At 42.8% G+C, this 15,789-nt stretch overlaps 1 protein-coding gene across 1 annotated transcript in view; it reads right to left on the minus strand.

Moving 5' to 3' along the window:
- LOC126234229 (tropomyosin-1, isoforms 33/34-like) overlaps positions 1-15,174 on the minus strand; it is a 37,201-nt gene extending 22,027 nt beyond the window's left edge. Inside the window, exon 1 of the mRNA XM_049942917.1 lies at positions 14,366-15,174. Coding sequence (XP_049798874.1) covers positions 14,366-15,174 — 809 coding nt within the window. The remainder of the gene's footprint in view (positions 1-14,365) is intronic.
- Positions 15,175-15,789: the final 615 nt, after the last annotated feature.

Here is a 15,789-nt window from a genome sequence, read left to right on the forward strand (position 1 = left end):
AACTGCGACTGTGAAAATTATTGTAGTGTTAGTCCTTCTCTAATTATTCACTCTTCATGACGACACATTTTTCTAGCCATCGATGATTGTGACGACACATACGTTGTAGAAGTATGCATTTTGGCTCATCAGGAAATGTTCCATATCACAAATCAATTCGTCATCCTTCTAGGACAGTGATTCGTAACCTGGTGGTACTTACCCACTTAGGGATAATATGTAATTTTCTGAAGGGTAAAAACAAAATGGTTCAGTTTTGTTCCATTCACGAAATAAATAATTGCATGCATGAAACTAAATAATTTTATAAGCTCTTTACTATAATCATTTATCTTCCTCTCATAGGCCAACCACTACATACATACTTTGCTCTTTCTACCATGCCTCACAGACAGTAAAATGAGACATGTACATCACATATGCTTAAAATCTCATGAAAATGAGAATATACTTGAAATTACTTCACTATTCACTTCAAAACAATAAACGAAATAACTTATAGAATAATATAACAGTAATTATGCAATGTCTACTGCACTGCTGTATTACTAGCCTTTTCTCCACAGCTTCACCCATGTACGCATTCGACACATGTATTGAACACAGCTCCTCCTCCTCCCCACTCTCTGTGTCTCTTCGTTGTGTACATAGCTCCGCGTAGTCAGCGCGTACACAACTTTCCCACTAGAGCGCGCCCCGCTAAGCACAACAGCGCAGGCACAGCGCTCGTCCGTCTCCGCACTACGAGATGGCGCTGTCTTAGAGACGGACCAACTTCTGTTTCCACCGATCCACGTATTAATATGTAACGCAGCCAATGAGATTGCTGCTAACGTAGAACCTTTTCCCCTTGCGGATCACACTCGCGCAGTGATACCTGAACGCGCAAGGTATTATAACGAGTGTACGGACCTCTGATTACTCAGTCTGCATTAGTCTGTACCAGTCTATAGTCAAGTTTCAGTCTGCGCCTAGTAAGATTATCATATTCCTGTACATAGCCATGAAGATAAATGAATAGACACTTTGTCAAGTATCAGAGATATGTGAGAATAAGATTAACATACCAAGACCAAAGGAACTTCAGACTGTCAGTTGTAAATAGCATCCAGAATCAAGTTAAGTAATTTTATGATTTTTATTATTTTAATAAATGTGTGTGAAAATTAATCAAGTTCTGTTTAAAGTTGGTCACCGTCAATCTGTTACTCTAAGGGTGCAAGTGGCATTTCTATTGTCTGACCTAACGGCAGAAGATAAGCACACCATGATAAGACCAAGAGACATATTGCTAACACTCACCTACTTCGTCAGAGCGACAAGTCAAATAATCTGCTAGTGTGTGTACCAGATGTCTTACAGTACACACACCACACTTTGTCTCCTCCTTTCTCTTTCTTCGTCTGTTTCCTCCACCCTCTCCCTGTGACCATATCTTCTGCCATCCTTTCCCTCTGATCAAATCCTTCTCGCCCTCACTCTTTCCATCTCCTGATCCCCCGCTACCTTTCCCACCCACCCACCCACTATCCCTCTAACTTTCCACCCCCCTCTCTTTGCCCATTTCCTCCTCCCCCCTCGCTCTATCCATAACCCCCTCTATCCATCTCAACATGTGCCCAGCCATGCTTATCAGCACATGTAGCCCCTGCAGTACAGTTTGATAAAGCAAGTCAATATTACTCCTGCAACACGTATGTCATACAGGGCAGGCTAAATATAATAATTCAAAATAATTTCTTTGCCCCTGGCGCACAGGCCGCCTTGCAAAGCACGTCAGTAAAGGAGGCAAATACTGCTCCAACACAACATGCTTGTCATGCAGGGCACCCTACATGTTGGGGTCCAGAAAACCGTTTCCAGCCTGTAACATGTAGGTTGCCATCTGGTGGGCTGATATTGTTTCAGCACAACAAGCCTGTCATGCAGGTCAGCCTATATGCCAAGAGCTGAAAAAATATGTCACTGCCTGTATCTCTGGTCCTATTGGAGCGAGGAGTTTATAAACCCAACAGTGCTGATACTTAAGTATTCTGCTGTTTCTTTTCCAAATTTGGTTGAAATCGATACAAAGGTTTGGATGTGAGTCACCTAACATTACCGCTGGATATATTTCGTAAACCACATCAAATACTGACGAATCGATTCCACAGACCGAACGTGAGGAGAGGAGCTAGTGTAATTGGTTAATACAAACCATAAAAAAATGCACGGAAGTATGTTTTTTAACACAAACCTACGTTTTTTTTAAATGGAACCCCGTTAGTTTTGTTAGCACATCTGAACATATAAACAAATACGTAATGAGTGCCGTTTGTTGCATTGTAAAATGTTAATTACATCTGGAGATATTGTAACCTAAAGTTGACACTTGAGTACCACTCCTCCGCTGTTCGATCGTGTGTATCGGGATCCAAAGGGAACGGTGATGGACCTTAGGTACAGAAGAGACTGGAACAGCACATTACGTCCACATGCTAACACCCTTTTATTGGTCTTTTTCACTGACACACATGTACATTACCATGAGGGGTGAGGTACACGTACACACGTGGTTTCCGTTTTCAATTACGGAGTGGAATAGAGTGTGTCCCGACATGTCAGGCCAATAGATGTTCAATGTGGTGGCCATCATTTGCTGCACACAATTGCAATCTCTGGCGTAATGAATGTCGTACACGCCGCAGTACATCTGGTGTAATGTCGCCGCAGGCTGCCACAATACGTTGTTTCATATCCTCTGGGGTTGTAGGCACATCACGGTACACATTCTCCTTTAACGTACCCCACAGAAAGAAATCCAGAGGTGTAAGATCAGGAGAACGGGCTGGTCAATTTATGCGTCCTCCACGTCCTATGAAACGCCCGTCGAACATCCTGTGAAGGGTCAGCCTAGTGTTAATTGCGGAATGTGCAGGTGCACCATCATGCTGATACCACATACGTCGACGCGTTTCCAGTGGGACATTTTCGAGCAACGTTGGCAGATCATTCTGTAGAAACGCGATGTATGTTGCAGCTGTTTGGGCCCCTGCAATGAAGTGAGGACCAATGAGGTGGTCGCCAATGATCCCGCACCATACATTTACAGTCCACTGTCGCTGTCGCTCTACCTGTCTGAGCCAGCGAGGATTGTCCACGGACCAGTAATGCATGTTCCGTAGATTCACTGCCCCGTGGTTTGTGAAACCCGCTTCATCGGTAAACAGGTAGAACTGCAACGCATTCTCTGTTAATGCCCATTGAGAGAATTGCACTCGATGATTAAAGTCATCACCATGTAATTGCTGATGTAGCGACACATGAAACGGGTGAAAGCGGTGACGGTGCAGTATGCGCATGACACTACTTTGACTCAGTCCACCGGCTCTCGCAATGTCCCGTGTACTCATGTGTGGGTTCATGGCAACAGCAGCTAACACACCAACTGCACCCGCTTCTCCTGTGACGGGCCTGTTACGCACTCGTTTGCGTGCTACGACCATACCTGTTGCATACAGTTGGCGGTAGATGTTTTGCAATGTGCGGCACGTTGGATGCTCTCTGTCCGGGTACCGTTCTGCATACACCCTGCAGGCTTCAGCCGCATTTCTTCGACACTCGCCATAGATGAGTATCATCTCCGCCTTTTCAGAGTTCGAATACACCATGGTCACAGTTCCTACAACACTACACTATCACAGACGTCTGGTAACACGGTGTACTACAGTTGGTCTGCGTGCGGAGACGAATGCAGAATAACAATAGCAGCAAGCGCTACATGCGGACACTGCGACAGCTAGACCAAACCACAACAGTGCACTACAGCCACACTCGTAAACACGGTCGTCATCGTAAACATGTCCCTGCAGATGCTGCTCGCCGACCGAGGCCCGTGTTTGTTACAACACGCAACTGAACGTCGGAGGTTTCAAGCGTCAACTTTAGGTTACAATATCTCCGGATGTAATTAACATTTTACAATGCAACAAACGGCACTGATTACGTATTTGTTTATATGTTCAGATGTGCTAACAAAACTAACGTGGTTCCATTAAAAAAAACGTAGGTTTGTGTTAAAAAACACTCTTCCGTGCATTTTTGTATGGTTTGTATTAAACAATTACACTAGCCCCTCTCCTTACGTTTTTTACTCTAAAGTTTAGTTAAATGCTAATGTTGATGATATGTGATGGAAGGAGAGATTGGGTGGGGGTGGGGAGGGGGGGGGTGATAGCTAATATCTGATTGCACTCATTGGCAATGGTCTCATAAAGGTGGGGAACCACTGTTCTCGAAGTATCTGACATGCGATGATTTCCTCATCCGGGGAAAGAGCAAGGATGTGGCTGGGTTTAGTGTCAGGAGAACACAGTCGATAAGGCAATATTTTATAGCACAAAGAGCAACTCGGGTGTCTGTGTCGTGTGTAGGATCAGATGGGGCGTTGTCGTGAAAGAAAAAAAAGAAACACACCCTTGCATAGTGATACATCCGTCTTTCTTTCATGATGATTAGGCGGCTGAAGAAGTAATGTGGACTGGCCTGAAATGACAGCAACATTTTTGCTGCCTTCGCGGTTCGGTGCCACTTTTGATGAGTATGAGCAGTCAGTGGGCGGCGCCTTTTTTAAAATGCCATGCAAGATGTTGAAAACTCGTTCATGGATGGCTCTCACGTTTTCCAATACCGTCTCCATTGAGATACGCCGGTCTTGTGGCGTCCGGACTCCATTTCTCTTACGATTCCTGGCTCTTCACAGGGAGGTGGGTCCGCCACTTCGTTCTTCGTCATCCGTACTACTTCCACGGCACTGGAAGTATAAGCTCCACCCACCCTTTGTCATACGATGGTGCACTGTTGGCGTACACTTGCACCGAGTCGAACAAAAAAATCCTCGACGGCACATCTCTTGGCGCAATTTACAAACACAAATCCCGTTTAGCCGAACAATATTACTGGGGTACATCCGTACTTACTTACGCACATGTTACAAGGCTGCTGACAGCACTGTTTTCAGCGTGGTGTTAATGTCGGTTGACTGGCGCGCGTCAGTGCTTCGCTGAGGTATATATTATATGAGAACTTTCAACGACGGACAGTCTGTATTACCGACATGTCAGTTATGTGTCACGATAGTGCTGTGCTCGATTACACAGAGCGTTATCAACACACCTGTGCGTTGCTCGTTTGATTCAAAAATCCTGACTATTACTGCTTGTAGCTAATTCAACTAGATATTATACTTTGTATTATTGTACTAGTTTTAAATGCGACCATGTGTGGTTAGGGTTTACCGTAACTGTTACTAATACCGAATGAAACAACAAGTTTATCGTTACCACACGCTGTTTATTTATTTCCACAATGCGTTTCGAAGGTTTAGATCTCTGTCATCATGTGGACTGAATGTCTTGTGCCACGACTTTCGGGTGTAACCTGTGACACTATCTAGACAAGTGGTGGACAGTAAACCTCGTCCCTACCGCCCACTAGTGGGCGTTCCGGCTTCCATGGTGGGCGGTAAGCGGCAAGGGTTTGAAAAAAATTCATTATGTTTTCAAAATATTTTGACATAACGTATTTGGTAAGTAATTATTATTATATGCTTTAACTTGTTGTTACTCCGCTTTATAATTTTATTAACTAAAGCTACCTCCCTATTGTATAAAGCACTACTGCTGTGGAACTGGTGGGCGGTTAGAAAATTCTGCTACTAACACATTTACAGAAGTGGGCAGTACGTAAAAAAGTTTCACTACCCTCTGGCCACAAACTGTCTACTATACAGCGCCTGAAGATGGAAAGTAGCCGGCCTAAGTGGCCGCGCGGTTCTGGCGCTGCAGTCTGGCACCGCGAGACCGCTACGGTCGCAGGTTCGAATCCTGCCTCGGGCATGGATGTGTGTGATGTCGTTAGATTGGTTAGGTTTAACTAGTTCTAAGTTCTAGGGGACTAATGACCTCAGCAGTTGAGTCCCATAGTGCTCAGAGCCATTTGAACCATTTTTGATGGCAAGTAAAAAACTTGCTGAAACGTTGCTGGAGAACAACGCATTGACTCGGCTGTCAACCCGAGAAGATTTTATCAGTGCCAAAGATTACTCCAAAGTCTTAACACAACACATATGTGATATATAAATCCACATAAATTCAGGTGATGATAAAGGTTTAAACATTCGAAATGCTTTCTGGAGGTAAATAAACAGTGCCTAGTAACAGTAGACTTGTTTCACTCGATGTTGTACTAGCTGTTTACTGATGTGTTTTTAGAACTTCAGTTACACAACTGTCAGGAACAGCCACCTCGTTTTGGGATTCATTAAAGGACTGTAGCAACGTACTATTGGCGGTGAAATGTTAGAATGCATTCCGCTGGGAAAAGCATGACAAGTACAATGATTTGCCTACTGGAAAGCAGACAAACCCAGGAAGATTTTAAGGATTTTTTAATTTAAATTGCTAACTTTCGCAAACAAATCACACAATAAAAGTATCGATGAATGACAACTGAAGTTAAAGAAAGAGTACTGATACTGTGAGAAACAAGGAAAGCAATCAGATTTTTGTGTAATAGAACATTTCATGATTTTACAAACGTAAATGTCGTTTGGACGTAATGGTAGTAAACGCGCGCGCCACCTCATCTTTCTACTGTGATTGTAGGACATGTCTGTCTTGAAGATACGACTCCTGATACATTGATACAGTTAGAAAAAAAATCTCTTTTCAAGCCCATTTGTTAACTTGTCGACAGGCATAACTTCTTGTAGCTACTTCTTCGATGTTAAGGCTCAAAATATCCCAAGAAAAGAAACAATAGAGTTCATTTATTAATTTTTTTGTCATTAAAACGCAAAACGTAACAACGGTGATCAATTTTAATTGGAAAATCGCCATCCACTTGAATGCAAAATTGTAAATTTTTGTATCTTTACTGCTTAGGCCTGTAATCCCAAAAGCACACTCTACAGCACACGCTGCACAACAATGTCTTTGATTGTACAGATATCATTCTTTAGTTATGTCCTTAATTGTAAATTGTCGCAGATATCGTTTCAGCAAATCAGAGGCATCGTCTCCAAAAAATACAAAGGGTTCGGTTAGACGTGACAGAAGGTACGCCAGGTGTTAGCAGCTCATACTGTTTGTCCACAGGTAACCGGCTCTGATCTGCCCTCTCCTATGATGCACCGCATTCGTTCCAGTGATTGCAGCAACGCAGAGGCGAAGACAGGCCAGTGAAAGTGCAGTAAACAGGTGTTAACAATATCCCAAAAACACGGAGTGCTCCGGACACGTGGGAGAGATCCACAGCAATTTAAAGTCCAGTGTTATTTGCCTGTGCTCTAATTTGCCAATGCGGCTTGGTGTTTGTGTGGGGAAAAGTCATATAATAAATCTAAACGTCCTGGGCTCAGTTTTCGGTCAGTCCTACGAATTTTTCCATCACATTTTGTTCTTTCATTTCTGTAAATGGCATTTACACGTGAAGAATGCGAACTGCAACGTGGTTTAGACTCCAGGTACTAAATGCGTACTCCAACAAAACACTCGATGTGATGTCTGGTGAGAACAGCAGAATCTGTGTCTCAAGATGACATGCGATTCTGTATCGATATTCACCTGTTTCCGCATACTACCAGCCGTATCTCAGCATGAAATAAAGTTTCACTACCGTTGTTATCTCATATCTATACTACTGGTCATTAAACTTGCTACATCAAGAAAAAATGCAGATAATAAACGGGTATTCATTGGACAAATATGTTTATACTAGAACTCACATGTGATTACATTTTCACGCAATATGGGTGCATAGATCCTGAGAAATCAGTAGCCAAAACAACAACCTCTGGCCGTAATAACGGCCTTGACACGCCTGGGCATTGAGTCAAACAGAGCTTCGATGGCGTGTACAGGTACAGCTGCCCATGCAGCTTCAACACGATACCACGGTTCATCAAGAGTAGTGACTGGCGTATTGTCACGAGCCAGTTGCTCGGCCACCACTGACCAGACGTTTTCAATTGATGAGAGATCTGGAGAATGTACTGGCTGGCCAGGGCAGCAGACGAACATTTTCTGTATCCAGAAAGGCCCGTACAGGACCTGCGACATGCGATCGTGCATTATCCTGCTGAAATCTAGGATTTCGCAGGGATCAAATGAAGGGTAGAGCCACACATCGTACCACATCTCAAATGTAACGTCCACTGTTCAAAGTGCCGTCAATGCGAACAAGAGGTGACCGAGACGTGTAACCAATGACACCCCATACCATCACGCCGAGCAGTACGCCAGTATGACGATGACGAATACACGCTTCCAATGTGCGTTCATCGCGATGTCGCCAAACATGGATGCGACCATCATGAAGCTGTAAACAGAACCTGGATTCATCCGAAAAAATGACGTTTTGCCATTTGTGCACCCAGGTTCGTCGTAGAGTACACCATCGCAGGCACTCCTGTGTGTCATGCAGCGTCAAGGGTAACCGCAGCCATGGTCTCCGAGCTGATAGTCCATGCTGCTGCAAACGTCGTCGAACTGTTCGCGCAGATGGTTGTTGTCCTGTACACGTCCCCATATGGTGACTCAGGGATCGAGACGTGGCTGCACGATCCGTTACAGCCATGCGGATAAGATGCCTGTCATCTCGACTGCTAGTGATACGAGGCCGTTGGGATCCAGCACGGCGTTCCGTGTTACCCACCTGAACCCACCGTTTCCATATTCTGCTAACAGTCATTGGATCTCGACCAACGCGAGTAGCAATGTCGCGATACGATAAATCGCAATCGCGATAGGCTACAATCCGACCATTATCAAAGTCGGAAACGTGATGGTACGCATTTCTCCTCCTTACACGAGGCATCGCAACAACGTTTCACCAGGCAACGCCGGTCAACTGCTGTTTGTGTATGAGAAATCGGTTGGAAACTTTCCTCATGTCAGCACGTTGTAGGTGTCGCCACCGGCGCCAGCCTTGTGTGAATACTCTGAAAAGCTGATCATTTGCATATCACAGCATCTTCTTCCTGTCGGTTAAATTTCGCGTCTGTAGCACGTCATCTTCGTGGTGTAGCAATTTTAATAGCCAATAATGTATGTTGTCTTCGCTACGCTGAGTTTTCTTTTGTGTGTGTTGCGTCTGATTTCATATACAAAAGCAGACAACATGCTCAACTCAACGCTATGTGCTAGCGAAGTCGCACTAACTTTGAAGGGAGGAAAACTTGTTATTGCCGTTCGGGCGTCGTTTCGGGTAGCCTCCATTAGCCAGTCTTTACAGAGTGCCTGAGAGCGTTCTCCAACAACAAGCTGGTGCCACCTCCTTTAGGACCACGCCTATTACAGCAACGATGGTGCATACCACTTCTTCAACTTAAGGACAGTTTTATCTATACAACTTGCCGAAAAAAGGCCCTCTGTTTGCTGTTATCCACATGACATTATTAATGATCATGTAACAAGTGGTTTACGAGTCAAAATCCTTGAACAGTCATAAGTAATCTCTTAAGGAACTCACATCTAAACCACCTTTTTTTATTACATATTACACTGGAAACGCAAAATTTACTAATCAAATCAAATAATCGGCAGGATAAAGCAAGTTTTGTGGTTTAACTGGGCTTTGCTAAAGTGCGCGTCATATATCTTGGCGGCCGAGTTTAGGTTCGTTCTGCGCATCTGACGTCAAAACATACAGTCAGCCAATGAACAGAGAACAACGTTGCCAGATCTCGACTGTAGTACAGAGCACGGACGACTGTCTTCAGTTTTAGAAACGTTCAGTCATAAATAAAGTAATAGAACAAAAGCAATGTCTTGATAGCAGACTTTGTTTTTTGAAAGTTTGGAAAAACCATTCTTTATGCCAATTGCTTCATTTTCTATTAATTAATTAATCCAAACAAGCAATAAGACTCTTAATTCAGGCGATAGCAAGGAAAGGTGTTTGTATCAATTTCACGAACCGCTTTTTCGCAATAAAGAACAGCGGTAATTGTTTATTTCCTATTGTACTTCGACGAAGTGCGAGTAATTCATAGGCATACCAACAGTGTTTGTCAGAATTTTGGGTGACGAGTTAGAGTCCTTATGGAAAGATATTGCAGAACGAGCTGCGTTAGCGTAATGGTTAAGGCGTTGGTTTAGAAGGCGATAGGTAACCAGTTCAAACCTTGTGCGATGCTAAATATTTTCTTTTATTTTAAAACAATATCGAAGTGTCTTACTTCACGAATTTTATTCGTTTGAATGCAGTTTTTTGAAATTTCTAGTGCTTTGTCTCTTCATTAACCCTTTCGCTGCTGCAGTCACGTGCTCCCCACATTCCGCGCTGTGCGCGATTTTGTCATCACTGCACTGCTCGCCTGTGCAGACACATTGTGTTTCCACTGCTTTGACACACTTATCATTCGATTTCACAAAAACTATTTGGCCCAAAAATTAGATTTTTACACATCTTCTTGACTGATACCTTCCCCCATAAATGACTTAATTTTGTTTCGATGTTCAACCCAGTTATTGTGCAGCATTAAATGTAGTAAACCATTGCACGAAATTTTGAAGAGTTTGCAGAGGTAAAAGTCCATAGCGTATACTTTCCGTATGGTCGATTTTAGTTGCCACAATGTTGAGAATGAAATGTGGACAAGGTACCTAAATTTTATATAAAATTTACTGTATAACAATATCTCATTTAATTTAAGTACCACATAGGTGTCGTATGTAATATTGAGAAATATTCCGTCTTTTGCGACTGTAATAAAAGTTTTATTTACACCGGGCGCGTTTGGCTTTATTTTAAAGCACTTCAGTCAGTCAAAGGAAGTGGGGGGAAGGTATCAGTCAAGAAGATGTGTAAAAATCTAATTTTTGGGCCAAATAGTTGTTGTGGAATCGAATGATAAGTGTGTCAAAGCAGTCGGAAACACCATGTATCAGCACAGACGATCAGTGCAGTGACAAAATCGCGCACAACGCGGAATGCGGGGAGCACGCCTCTGTAGCAGCGAAAGGGTTAATGCGGCCGTGGTGGCTTTACTTCATAAACTGCGCGCTCCCCCCTAAACGTAAGCTTGCGAACTATACTGTACTATGGTGCTGTTTCTCTTGGCGCGTGCGTCGTGTGCAACTGGCAACGCAGCAATCTCCCGCGTCTGGGCGGGCATGCGCGAGCCGCCAAGATAAAAGAATTCAACTATAGTAATCTCACATCTACATCTACGTGATTACCCTGCTATTCACAATAAAGTTCAATGAACCACTTTCAAGCTGTCTCTCTACCGTTCCACTCTCGAACGGCGCACGGGAAAAACGAGCACTTAAATTTTTCTATGCGAGCACTGATTTCTCTTATTTTAACGTGATGATCATTTCTCCCTGTGTAGGTGGGTGCCAATAGAATGTTTTCGCAATCGGAGGAGAAAACTGGTGATTGAAATTTCATGAGAACATCCCGTCGCAACGAAATACTCCTTTATTTTAATGATTGCCACTCCCAATTCACGTATCATATCTGTGGCACTATCTCCCCTATTTCGCGATAATAAAAAACGAGCCGCCCTTCTTTGAATTTTTCAATGTCATCCGTCAATCCCACCTGATGCAGATCCCACACCGCACAGCAATACTCCAAAATAGGGCAGACAAGCGAGGTGTAAGCAGTCTCTTTAGTAGATCTGTTGCACCTTCTAATTGTTCTGCCAATGAATAGCAGTCTTTGGTTTGCTGTACCCACAACATTATCTATGTGATCGTTACAACTTAGGTTATTTGTAACTGTAATCCCTAAGTATTTAGTTGAATTTACAACCTTCAGATTTGTGTGACTTATCGCGTAATCGAAATTTAGCGCATTTCTTTTAGTACCCATGTGAATAACTTCACATTTCTCCTTATTCAGGGTCAATTGCCACTTTTCGAACCATACAGTGATCGTATCTAGAACATTTTGCAATTCGTTCTGATCATCTGATGACTTTACAAGACGGTAAATGACAGCATCATCTGCAAACAATCTAAGAGGGCAACTCAGATTGTCTCTAGTGTCGTTGATATAGATCAGGAATAAAAGAGGGCCTATAACACTTCCTTGGGGAACTCCGGATATTACTTCTGTTTTACTCGATGACTTTCCGTCTGTTACTACGAACTGTGACCTTTCTGACAGGAAATCACGAATCCAGTCGCACAACTAACGCGATATTCCATAGGCAGGCAGTTTGATTAGAAGACGCTTGTGAGGAGCTGTGTCGAAAGCCTTGTGGAAATCTAAAAATATGGAATCAATTTGACATCCCCTATCGATAGCACTAATTACTTCACGAATATAAAAAGCTAGTTGTGTTTCAGGAGAACGATATTTTTTGAATCCGTGCTGTGTGTCAATAAATCGTTTTCTTCGAGGTACTTGATAATGTTCGAGCACAGTATATGTTCCAAAACCCTACCGCAAATCGACGTTAGTGATATGGGTCTGTAATTCAGCGTATTACTCCTACTTCCCTTTGTGGACGTTGGTGTGACTTGAGCAATTTTCCAGTCTTTGGTTGGTTGGTTGGTTTGGGGAAGGAGACCAGACAGCGTGGTCATCGGTCTCATCGGATTAGGGAAGGATTGGGAAGGAAGTCGGCCGTGCCCTTTCAGAGGAACCATCCCGGCATTTGCCTGGAGTGATTTAGAGAAATCACGGAAAACCTAAATCAGGATGGCCGGACGCGGGATTGAACCGTCGTCCTCCCGAATGCGAGTCCAGTGTCGAACCACTGCGCCATCCCGCTCGGTCCCAGTCTTTAAGTACAGATCTTTCTATGAGAGAGCAGTTGTATATAATTGCTAATGTATCAACATACTCTGAAAGGAACTTGACTGGTATACAATTAAGAACGGAGGCCTTGCCTTTATTAAGTGATTTAAGCTGCTTTGCTACACCGAAAATATCTACTTCTATGTTCCTCATCTTGGCAGTTGTTCTTGATAGGAATATTTACTTCGTCTTCTTTTGGTGAAGGGGTTTCGGAAAACCGTGTTTAATAACTCTGCTTTATGGCACTTGTAACACCTCCGATTTATATTTTTCGCCGACCTGATCTGATCTGACCAAATAGCAGCCCAAATAATTATTAATTTAATGTGACCGTGTACCTAATGGGGCTGGCAATCGGAATTGACTGCTACGGAGTTGTTACTTTCCAGTTTGTCCTTCTCAAATGCTGTAATAATGAAATGTCTGGTAACAAGAAGAACACCAACACAGTTTCACTAATCAAGAAGCTATATTCGTCTCAAAAACACCAAAGGGAGGAGACAGCCACTGCCTTCGTCATACACATCTAATTACGGCTAATCTCAGCACAGGCTTCTTCGTTATTCATTATCATCACACGCTAATCCAATCACTGCAATCCAACACTGCAATCCAACACTGCAATCCAAATCATGCCGGCGCGGTAGACGCGAAACAACAAATATCGGCACAGAAATATCACTGATCACTCTCGTAATTATACTACTTCACTTTCCCGATATTATTCTAGTACAAAGGGGTTAAACCGCGGCGATGGCCACTCCCTTTGTCGGTAAAGCCTTGCATTATAACAACAGGCCTCCACACAGCTCGGCCCGCAACATGGGACTCACTCAACTCTACACTCGCTCTCGCAACACGACACTATCGATTGTTTGCCCCGTCGACCTGTGCCGAGCACAAACCTATAGTAAGGGCCTACGGACCCCTTACATCCCCGACCTCGAAAACTTCTTTGGAGCCTCTGGCGTAAAAGAATCGGCAAGGGAATTTGACATTACTACATCTGAACAAAACACATAGTGAAAATAATTAATGAAATTACAATTCACCAAAAAATCCCTTGACTCCGGTAGTGGGCTGCCTCCACAATAATTTCTACAAAAGGTTATCACATCTCATAAATATAGCATTGTCCAAATTACAATTATTTTATCAAGCAGCAATAGTCCTCTATAGTCCAATATTGAATGAAACACACAACATACAATCAAAAATTATTACTTGAACACATGACATATGAATTATTATACTACAAACTAGTTGTTACAGGTTTTATACCCATTCTCAGGTAATCGTCGATATGAAATCTGAAGTTCTAGTTATAATACATTAGAAAATACAATGCAAATAAACATTCCCCTTTTTCATATGTCCGTTTAACAACTAAATGTCCTAAACATGTCTTAGTAGGTTTATTCGGGTCCTTGTAGCTCTCACTCTTGACCGGACCTCATCTGGAGTGTCATTCAGTTTTCTGGGCCCTCCACCTCTTCCTCTATAATCAGACGAATGATTAAAATGATTCCTTGGGTCATTACTTCCCTCTCGGTTTTGATCATTAGCTTGCTTGTGTTCCTGTGATCGAACAGATTCCAAATATTCCAGTGTCTCCATCAAGGCCTCCCTATCTTTAATTAGGCTCCCGGATACAGTTTCTTGCATTCTCCGGCTCAATCTTCTTTTTATCGCAGATATCTTTATGTCATCACTCAGGGGTTGTTCCAAGGTCTCGTTCAATTCCCACAAATATTCGGCAGACTCTCTCAACGTTCCTCTCCATGTATTAAGTGGCTTGCGGTGTAGTAGGTCCTTAATTGCTGCACACTGATGACTTTTGGACCAGTATTTCCTCAAGAATTCCCCTTCAAACTGATCAAAACTAGTAGTCCCTTCCTTCTTCCTGGTTCCCCAAGTGAAGGCCTCACCTTTCATTGCAACCCTCTGGTCATCCTCTTCTCGTTGCACAGCTATAGCATTTCTCAGATTGACAGCCAGTTGGTTCTGCCTATCTCCTATCTCCTTAACCGCATTATTGCATTGTTTCTGCATCTGCGTCACCTCGGTGATCCTTTCTCCCAATTCGGCTTTAGTTTCTTCAACATCGTCTTCTATCTTTTTTGTTAACTTTCCTTCCATCTTCTCCACGTCTCCCTGGACTTGGTCTATTCTCTTCTGTAGCTTCCTCTCTCTCTCGTTGATGTCCATCTTCAGTCGTTCTGGTAACTCCTGCATTTCCTTCTTCAGATTACATTCCATCTTCATTTGCGATGTTTTGATCTCTTGTAAACCTTTCTCTAATGATGCGTGGTACATTTCTTCCCTTTCTCTAATTTTTTGTAAACCTTTCTTTAATGATTCTCTGAATTCTTCTACCATTTCTCTTGATTTGCGGAATAATTCTCCCCTTTCTCTAGTTTCTTTTAGCAAGTCTGCCAACATCGACCGTATATCTGCATCCTCTGAAACTGGCTTATCTCTCGTCGTTTGTCCCAGTGTCTCGGGATAACTAGTTGAATGTGCTAATGGGCTATCTAATGACAATCCACAACCACTGATTCCTGAATCATCTCTGTCTTCCTGTTCTATCCCTTTCCTTTCAACTACTGCCTCACAAACCTGCTTATCTTCAGTAGACATGTTTGGTTTATTTTTAATGCACAGGCAAATAATATAAAATAACCTCCAGTAACCCAAAACACTCCTAATTACCATGAAACTAATCAAACAGTACCTGCAGTATCTTCAGTTAATCCCAATATTGATACATCACGTATGAATACAGAACATAATGACTCTCAAAACCTAATAATTTCAAATAGAAATTTTCACATACACAGTTTATGTAAAATGTTCTAAATAAGATAAATCACACCATTCATTAACTCTATAAATGTGAAATCCCCAAAAACAATGAGCATATATGTATAATCACCATTTAGACAGCGCAGCATGCATCAATAAGTATGCTATATTTCAGAGTATGTTTCACAA

Source organism: Schistocerca nitens, chromosome 2 (genome assembly GCF_023898315.1).
Source record: "Schistocerca nitens isolate TAMUIC-IGC-003100 chromosome 2, iqSchNite1.1, whole genome shotgun sequence".
Classification (NCBI taxonomy): Eukaryota; Metazoa; Arthropoda; class Insecta; order Orthoptera; family Acrididae; genus Schistocerca; species Schistocerca nitens.